The 10730-nt window shown below is 41.1% G+C and overlaps 1 protein-coding gene across 1 annotated transcript; it reads right to left on the reverse strand.

Moving 5' to 3' along the window:
- Positions 1 to 645: 645 nt before the first annotated feature.
- Positions 646 to 2252, reverse strand: LOC147960989 (synaptotagmin-2-like). The gene is made up of 4 exons (XM_087533616.1): positions 1917 to 2252; positions 1383 to 1487; positions 866 to 916; positions 646 to 774 (listed from the first exon to the last, which is right to left on the reverse strand). Exons 1-4 carry the CDS (start codon positions 2250 to 2252, stop codon positions 646 to 648), a joined length of 621 nt encoding a protein of 206 aa, XP_087389742.1.
- Between the last annotated feature and the right edge of the window lie 8478 nt (positions 2253 to 10730).

Below are 10730 nucleotides of genomic sequence, written 5' to 3' on the forward strand. Positions count from 1 at the left end.
AAGGAAGAGGGGAACTAGGGATTGCGTACCGGATTGGGGATTGAGTAAAACTTCACGCGCGTCCCCGTATCGCTTCGCGCCTTCCACCAAGCCGACGTGGCAATGGTCCAGAGCCACGCAAGCAAAACCACCAGCAAAAACCACTCTAAGGCTGGTCATAGTGGGGAGTAACTTATACGGAGTATTAGTGTCATGCATATGACACTAGTCTAAGTTACTATCTTTATAGTGCAAAGTAACATACTAGTAGTGTCATATGTAGCTTCATTTAATGGCTTGTAGACTCATCTTGTGTTGGGAAGCGCTATGTTACAGTAACATATTATGTTACCACTTCTCATTAACTACATGCCACATAAGCAAAAATTTCTCGAAGTGCGCTATGTTATTACTTAAGTTACTCCCACTATGACTAGCCTAATTGGGATTAGGGGGTGTCCTGGCTGGTATTAGAGACCTCACGGGGCTAATTAACCGGTTTTAGAGTTGAGGGGGTGGATTAGCCGGTTTCGGAAACCTCAGGGGATTATGTGGACTTCTTTCACATGGACAGAAAGCTACAACAACTACCACCTCTCAGGGTGCACAAGGACTATTGCCTCATAGGGTATATGGCAAACCTATGTATGTATGGGAAGTGGAGGTTCAGATGGTGTTCCACTTGATCTCGAGCTGTAGCTTGCCGTTCTTGGAGTTGATGAGGTGGTACTTCTCGTTGATCCGCTCGTTGTTCACCACGTCCACCAGGTTGATGTTCACGTGCCCCAGCGACTCCTGCAAACCAAAACAACACACACAGAGAAGCTCCACCGGCGTCTGCTTCTGATCTCGTTTGGATCTTCTCGTCCATGGGGGCCTCGTCCACCACGAACTGAAACTCCTCGTTCCACCTCGGATCTTGAGCCTTCCTGATCACCTGCAAGTAAGTCACATACATACAACTATGAGTCAGTAGCCGGCGATATAATCTGTGGGTTTTGGGACATGGACTGCAAGATTTTCATGCCGAAATCATAGGACCGTGCGCAGTGTCGATCAACTGCAAGTTTATATTCAGGAGACACTTCGTTGATTAAGAACAGACTCCTCTAAATATTTCAGTTTGTTTTAGTCTAGGCAGTGTCTACTCCGAATGTTTTATTCACAGTTGTCCACAAACAAGTCAGCAATAGCAATGTGGTGTGTTTTCTCAGTTAACTGTCGACACTTGGCAGCAACAGGGACATAACTTGGTCACGTCTTTCATGACAATGAACTTATTCTACAACCTGCTCTGCAGTCTGAACGCTACTACTTATGAATCCAGATATGGTTAGCATATTTATAGGGTTATTTACAACTGTCAATGCTCAGCCGCCCAGCACCTGTCAGTTACTACTTACCACTGCTATCCCAAGTTTCCACTTGCAGAATGGATAACTGATTACAGAGACCTGGCTAAGAAATCTGGCAACCTCCCTCTCTAAAATAAAATAACAATTCAGTTTCTGCAAGTTAACATGCAGTGCCTGTCCGAAGAATTAACGCACTGATTCCATTCACCTCTACATAATGATAAATTGCTCTACTCTGGCTAAACATATTAAGCCATCATTTTCTTTCAAGAACTGTATATGTCTCAATCCTCGTAAAAATTGCTACTAGTAGTGATGGTATGTAGTAGTTACTATAGAAGGCAACTGATGTACAATATTAAATATTTAAATTAGCCTGTCATTGTGTTCTATTTACAGTATAACATAATGAATGTTTTAAGATGGTGATTTATCATCGTAAACTAGCCTTTTCTGCAAACTGGAACTAACAGCAATATGTCACATAGGTTTGAACTGAAGAAGCAGCTTTGCTAGGTTTGACAATGATCATTAAAAAATAATATAAAATAAATTCATGGAAGTAGCAGGATTAAAGCTAACCTTGTTTTCCCTCTTTTCGCCCCTAAAAAGAACCACAACATATGGATTGGTATGACGCTTCCCTTCTACATCTTCTGCATTTTCGACCGAAACTAACAACACCCCACCACCATCCGGGACATCCCTTTTCAGACTGATATTGCCGTCAACATCTGAAATCAGAGGACTCGTGTTGTTTTCCTCTCTGAAAGGATTAAATGTCAGTTCCACGACGAGCTTTAGTCTATTCTTCATGTTTAGCTGATCATTTGGGTTCATGCTTGTGAGAAGATCTAGTATGAACAGCTTGCTCTCGTAAGGGGTAAGCAAGCGGAGGGGAATTACTTGCACACCCATTTTTTAATTTCCTCACATCATAGTTTTCTTATTTATAACATGGTTTTTTAATTTTTAAGAGGATAGCAATTTTTTTATTCATAGGATGACAATTTATTATTATTGAGAGGATGTCATTTTATTTTTAATAGCATGACAGTTTTATTACTAAGTGTGTGACATCGTTATTAACAATAGGATGAAATTTTTATTATTAATATGATTGCATTTTTATTATTGAGAGGATATAGTTTTTATTATAAAGAGCATGGCATTTGTAGTGTTGTGAGGATGCCCTTTTTAACGGAATGACTATATTATTTCAAGCCTTATCCAGATAAAAAAAATTATCTAGAGGATGGTAGTTTCATAAAGTAGCACAACAATTTTTATTAATTTCAGAGCATGAAATTTGTAAATTTATAGGTTTTTGGCTATATTTTTGTTCATGCCATTTTTTATCTACAGGATGACAGATTTAGTGTTAAGCATGTCAATTTTTATTTTGTAGATCATACAACCTTCTTTTAATTATAATCATTCTAAATTATAAAATTAGAGAGATGACAGTTTTTATAAAGTAGCATGGTATTTTATTCATAAATTAGATCATGTCAAATACGGTCTTTTTTGTTGATGACAATTTTAAATAAAATTAAATTTAAATGGGCCTCTAGGTCAACCAGGTGTCACGCTCGAGCGGACGAAGTGCGAACAACCTAAAACATTTGTCGGAGGGAAGCCTACCATGTTTTGATCACCTAAAAATTGCCATGTCCATGTAGCAAACTAACTAGATAAGTCAGGAATTAATTACCATCCTTAGAACTATGGAATATGAATAAAACACCCCAAAAACCACACACAAAAAGTTTTATGTGTTATGTCTGCAAAATTCACATGGACATAAGTTGCACTTATCATCTAACACATGGAATTGTCGTGGTCTAGGCATTGAAATTACCACATACACTTGTAATTTTCCATTCCACAAATTATAAACTAATCCCATAGCCCATGTCAAATCCCGTAAACGAAGTAGAATCATATAATTTGTCATTCTTTAAATCATGGGCGAATCTCGCATCACTAGTCCTAGTTGCCACCTCAGCCAAGAAAAGTACCCTATGTTTTGATCTGTGCATTTTAATATGGAGAAGAAGTTGTCATCACAGTGTGGTATGACTAACCAAATGAACAAGAGATGATACCCCACACATTGCTCCGGGAACTGCTTGAAATTATTTCATTGAGATTTGTTTGTATGAAACATTGGTATTTTGACTAACAATATGTGAAGCTGACATATAATTTATTGCATTTGATTATTCTATAGTTGTAGAATATTTATTAAATATGAGTAGCATGCATGGTGCATGTTAATGTAGATCTTTTCCCCATGATGATGGCATGATGAGATGACATAGTTGGATGTTGAGAGAGTTAGTGAAGATCAATTATTTAGTTCACACATGCTGGCATGGTGAGGTGGCTCCCCGCGAAAAAGGCATGGTGTGGTGACATACTTACATGTTGAGAGAATTGGAGTTAGTGGGCATCAACTATTTAGGTATACATGATAAGGTGTTCATTGACATCCTAAAAGACATGTAACACAAATAAGACCTCCAAAAAAATCACGCAGAGAAGAAAGTTGGTGCCATATGTATGGAAATTTCAAATGAATTGCATTGCACCTAAAAATTCCCATAAAAAGTTGTCATGTTCTAGGAATTTAAAATCCCCACATCATCTTTCTCTACCGGCTATGGGCCATGGTTGCCACCAAGTATGAAACACCGAAATGCAAATATGTACAAAAGTTAGTTTTGTTTTTAGTGTTTTTATCACTATTCATACAAAGTAGCAATTTTATACCAACATCTCATCCACAACTCAAGAAACAAAAGAGGAAAAACAAGACTAAGTCACTCCACATCTTAATTTGGTATTATTCACAAGCACAACTAGATTTGGATTCTTCAAGCCATGGATCGTTTTATCCAAAAAATCATGAATCTGTTTTGGATATAACATCATATCCAAAAAATCATGATCCATATTGTTTTCAGTATTTTCCACAACTTTTCTTTTTTATGTTTTCGCTAGTATGAAACTGATCTTGTTTTGGGGCATATCCTTGTGGTGTTTCAAAAATTCTGCATGGTCATCAAAAGCGGATGCATACAATAGGCTCAATATATTCAATTATCACATCCAATGCACAAATTATATTGTTTCTTAATTTTTATCACTTTTTTACTCTACCAGGCATGTGCACGTGCGTTGCCACGAGGGTCATATTTTTTTAACATAATAACATGACCATATGGGATAAATCTCGATGCAAAGGAAATAGATAAAATAAGATTATGTTTGCGTTATAAAGTACATACTTTTCAACCATTTTCTTACACTAATAAAGTAGGTATGTGTCCATGATTAATTTGTTTTGTTGGGTTACCAAATAAAAGAGAATGGTTCATATTTATTTGCTTATGGGCTATGAATTTATTGTTTTTTATTAGATTACCAAAAATGTCTGACATGTACCAGGTTTTTCCATAAGAAATAATTTATTTATGGACTATGAATTTATTGCTATAACAAAGATTGGCTTGATGAAAATAATAAGGGGGTGAAAAAAACAAGAAAAATGATGTGGCTAGATCTCAGTCGACCGAGACTTAACCATGTCTCACTCGAGTGACATAACATGTAGAAAAGTAAAAATGAAAATTTTGCATGGATATCCATGTATTATGAATATGGCATCGACTGAGACTTAAAGAAGTCTCAATTGATTGAGATTTAGCAACACCATATGAAAAATCGGTTAAGGGTGGGTGTGACACCCCGAGACCAACGCTCCAGCTGCCTTCCATTTATTTTCATTGTTGCTGAGTGTTTTGTTTATTTGCTGCATTCATCGTCGCATCTTCGCATTGCATCGGACAGTCTATGTCGTCATTCTTTCAAAACTTGCATTCGTTCATAGTTGTCGGTTCTTCCCATCCCTTCCGTTGTCCGTTCCTAGACCTTCCACACTCGCACGTGCCCATGGCACCTCTGATATATTATTTTCTAAGTGGGATAAAAATATTCTTGGAATAGGGTGAAAGTTAGCGAGTGGTCTTGTTATGTTGTAGGTAGACCGCCTGCAAAATTTCATCACATCCGGAGTCTGTTTGATACCCGAACCGTTAAACTATATTAGCACTATAGCTGGTTAATTTATGGGACGTTTGGGTATTCTGAAACCAATGCCAGGCCTCTCTTCTCTCCTCTCTCTCAGCCTAGCCCGTCTAAACACAGCCCACCAGCCAACATCACCTAACCCTAACCCCCTCTAACCAGAGCCGCACGATCATGATCGTATGGCTCGAAAACATCCTCACACCCCTAAACCCTAGCCGCTGCAATATAAGTAAGGGATCCCCTTCCATTTCTAGAAACCTACTCCCTAGCCATCGTCACACTTCTCAGTAGCCGCCATCCATGGCTCGTTTTCCACGCCGGCAGATCCCCCACCGCCAAGTATCGCCGCCTACTCCCTTAGACGCCACCCAGCCACGCCCTGTAGCCAAACTCGAGCCACCACGTCGTGCACTGCCTCCTCCCGCCGCCATGGCCCGCCGCTTGCCCTATCCTGCCCATGCCCGAGCTGCTCCTCCCCGCCGACGCGCTACCCACCGTAGCGGCACCCCCGGAGTCCGTTGCTGTCAGCCCCGGCTCCTCACGCCTCCCCGTCGCCCCACGCCACTCGCTTTGCCGCGTCGCCGCCTCGCCTCGCCCCGCATCGCCCGAGCCGCTGGCAACTTCCGCCGCCCGCTACTCCTAAGGGGCGCGAGCTCCGCCCACCGCCACGAAGACCTGCAGATCTGGGATGGCGCTGCCCGGATCTGATCCTCCTTCGCCCTGTGCTGCTGCCCGTCGTCCCGCCGCTCACCGGAGCCCCGTGCCACCCCGTCTTCAGCGTCGTCACCATCTCGCGCCGTCCTCCAGACCTCCTCGACCCGGCACTGCCTCCGGCCGCCCTGGTCCGGCAAGAACCAGCAGGGCACGATCGGTCCATGCGAACTGGTGCAAAACCGGCCGGCCCGCGCAAACCGCAGCCGAAGCCTACGAACTCGCCTCCCGGACATTCCCGTCGAGCCCCGATCCAAACGGCCCCACGGCATCGGCTCGTTCCGGAGGACTTCTTCATCCCATTTTTCCCGAGGTCCAAATTTCACCAAGTCTTTTAGCAAAATTATCATATATGCATGTTTGAGTAACTGCAACTTTGTGCATGTTGATCCTATGAGGGTGATTTATATATGAAAGATGTTCTACTATTCGTGCTCTTCTGATGGTGAATGTTGCATGCATAATAGAGTTCATCTACATGTGTTAATCTTCATTGCAAAAGTGCATCCTGATGTTAACCGCTGAAACTGTTAAAAACATTCAAAATTTCTTGATCATTGCATCTAATCCATAGCTCGTATGCATGTGGTTACTTGATGTGATTTGGTCTATGCAATTTTTAATTTGATGCCATGCCCTTGGTTGCCATGTAGAGTTGTTGTAGCCTGTCTCTTTGTTGCTCTCAAGTTGCCATCATGGCAAAATTATCAACGTGTTAACAACATGTTCCATTCTGCAAAACTCATATTAATTAATCTATGCATCATATGAATTTTTACCCATGGAATAAGTTGGAAATTACCATGTATACTTTATTCTCATGTCCTTTTATTAAATACTAAAATTTCTATGCTTGTTGTTATGTACATCCCAAGTTAGCATCATGATATTACTATCTGCATTCTCAGATTTTCACCAAGTCTAAGATATGCTATATCACAGTCGCATATTGTTTTGATGAATGCCATGAACCTGTTGCTCCTATGAATATGTAATATTGTATGATTTGAGATCCATGATATATACTAGCATGTCATGCAATTTGATGCCATGTTCTAGTACCGTGGAATCTTTGTTTGATGCCTCCAACATGCCCTTATTTTAACTCCGCTCACCTAATTGCCCAGTTTTTCACAAAGTCCTAATTTGTAACAGAACATTGCATTTTGCATGGATCATGGTAAATTAAAAATGATGCTTATGAACCTTACCATAAAGATGAATTGAAGTATGTTATCTTTAATTTAAATTCATGTCAAGTTTGTGCCCATCTTGTTTCTATAGCATCATGTTTTGTTGCTCCCAAGTAGGCATCACACTATTTTGAGAAGATTGTCATTATAACTTGTGGTGAATGTAATCGTTGAAGCGTTGCTCCGTTTTGATCACGTCCTATATGAAACTTGCTTATAATTGCATGTAGTTTCATAATATCATGTTGTATCCTTGATTTGAGTGTTTGTGGTTGATGTTTTCATGCATTTTGCATCAATACCATGTTAAGCTTGTTTAGCTCATATCTCCTAGACTGTAGCTCTGAATTAAATGATCTACATATGCAACTTGATTAGAAAAAACGTGTAGATTATCATGGTGCACTTTAAATTGCTATTTAACAAATATAACATTGTGTTTTAATCAGATCAGTACAAAATTCTAAATTTGCATATGGGGAGTTTCCGAAATTGTTATATGTTGTTTCCCGCCTCATTTAAACAAGATTAACATGGAATTAATGCAAAATGCATGCAAACATCAACCACAAACACTCAAATCAAGGATGCAACAATAAATTATGAAACTACATGCAATTCTAAGTAAGTTTCATATAGGGCATGATCAATATGGAGCAACGGTTCAACAATTACATTCAACACAAGTTATGATGACAATCTGCCCAAAACAGTGTGATCCCTACTTGGAAGCAACAAAACATGATGCTACAGGAAAAGGATGGGCACAAACTTGACATTCCCTTAAAGTAGAGATAACATACTTCAATTCAACTTTAATGTTGAGGTTCATAAGCATAATTTTTAATTTACTATGATCCAGGCAAAATGCAATGTTATGTTACAAATTAGGACTTTGTGAAAAACTAGGCATTTAAATTAGCAAAGTTAAATGATGGCAAGTTGGGGGCATTAAACAAAGATGCTACAGTACTAGAACATGTCATCAAATGGCATATCATGCTAGTACATATCATGGAGCTCAAATCATACAACATGGAATATTCATAGGAGCAACAATTTTATGGAATTTATCAAAACAATATGCAACCGTGATGTAGCAGATCTCAGACGGTGAAAATCTGGGAATGCAAACAGTAATATCATGATGCTAACTTGGGATGCACATAACAACAAGCATAGCCCTTTTTATATTTATGAAAATCTTACTCCATTGGCACAAATTCATATGATGCATAGATTAATTAATATGATTTTTGCAAAATCGAATATGTTGTTAACATGTTGACAGTTTTACCATTATGGAAACTTGAGAGCAACAAAGAGACATGCTACAACAACTCTACATGGAAACCAATGGCATGGCATCAAAGAACACATTTCATATACCAAACCAGATGCATACAATGGTTAATCAAAGTTTGAATGTTTTTAACAGTTTCAGCAGTTAACATCAGGATGCACTTTTGCAACGAAGACTAACACATGTAGATGAGCACTATTATGTATTCAATAGGCACAATCATGAAGAGCACGAAAGAGTAGAACATCTTTCATATATAAACCATCCTCATCGGATCAACATGCACAAAGTTGCAGCCAATCAAACATGCATATATGATAATTTTGCTGAAAGACTTGGTGAAATTTGGACCTCAGGAAAATGGGATGTAGAAGTCCCGCGGGACGAGGCGATGCGGTAGGGCTGACGAGAACACGTACCTAGGGTAGGGTCTTAGGCCCGACCTAGACACCCTACCCAAGGACACCACACAAGAATCCAAGGCCTACAAAGTTAAACAAGAGATACCGACTGAAATCCTCAGGAAGTGCAATACACTGGACAGAAGATCTCACTTGGATATCCCAATTCCACTTGACCGTCGTTACCCACTCAGAAGACAAGAATCCACTCGGAGTTCAGAAGCCCTAGAGCCACCCCTGGATGGCAACGGTCAGGCATCACTCCGTCGTTGTAAAGACCATTTAATACGAGCGTTACCAGTAACATACTTGGCATTATACTCTCATTGAACTATTGGGGAATGTAGCATGCAATTTTAAAAAATTGCTATGATCACGAAAGATCTATCTAGGAGATGCATAGCAACGAGAGGGGGAGAGTGTGTCCACGTACCCTCGTAGACCAAAAGCGGAAGAGTTAGTTTAACGTGGTTGATGTAGTCGAACGTCTTCGGATCCAACAGATCAAGTACCGAACGTATGACACCTCCGAGTTCAGCACACGTTCAGCTTGATGACGTCCCTCAAACTCTTGATCCAGCAAAGTGTCGAGGGAGAGTTTCGTCAACACGATGGCGTGGTGACGGTGATGGTGATGTGATCCGCGCAGGGCTTCGCCTAAGCACTACGATGCTATGACTAGAGGAGTAAACGGTGGAGGGGGGCACCGCACACAGCTAAGAACAATTGATGTGCTTTGGGATGCCCCTGCCCCCGTATATAAAGGAGGAGGGGAGGAGGCCACCGGCCCTAGGGGGAGCGCCATGGGGGGAAACCGAATAGGACTCCAAGTCCTATTCGGCCCCCTTCCTTTCTTACGGAGGGGGAAAGGGGAAGGGGATGGAGGAGGAGAAGGAAAGGGGGCGCCGCTCCCTCCCACAGTCCTATTCCGACTCCCCATGGGGGGGGGGGGGGCGGCCACCCCTTGTGGGATGTCTCATCTCTCCCCTATGGCCCATGTAGGCCCAATACTTCCCCGGGGGGTTCCGGTAACCCCTCGGTAATCCGAAAAATACTCGAACCACTCTGAAACCATTCCGGTGTCCGAATACCATCGTCCAATATAGCAATCGTTACCTCTCGACCATTTCGAGACTCCTCGTCATGTCCGCGATCTCATCCGGGACTCTGAACAATCTTCGGTCACCAAAACACATAACTCATAATACAAATCGTCATCGAATGTTAAGCGTGCGGACCCTACGGGTTCGAGAACTAGGTAGACATGACCGAGACACATCTCTGATCAATAACCAACAACGAAACCTAGATGCTCATATAGTTTCCAACATATTCTACGAAGATCTTTATCGGTCAAACCGTAATGACAACATACGTAATTCCCTTTGTCATCGGTATGTTACTTGCCCGAGATTCAATCGTCGGTATCCTCATACCTAGTTCAATCTCGTTACCGGCAAGTCTCTTTACTCGTTCCGTAATGCATCATCCCGCAACTAACTCATTAGTCACATTGCCTGCAAGGCTTATCATGATGTGCATTACTGAGAGGGCCCAGAGATACCTCTCCGATACTCGGAGTGACAAATCCTAATCTCGATCTATGCCAACCCAACAAACACCTTTTGAGACACCTGTAGAGCATCTTTATAATCACCCAGTTATGTTGTGACGTTTGATAGAACACAAGGTG

This window comes from Triticum urartu, chromosome 7A, assembly GCF_056163025.1.
Source record: "Triticum urartu cultivar PI428250 chromosome 7A, HENAU_Tu73, whole genome shotgun sequence".
NCBI lineage: Eukaryota > Viridiplantae > Streptophyta > Magnoliopsida > Poales > Poaceae > Triticum > Triticum urartu.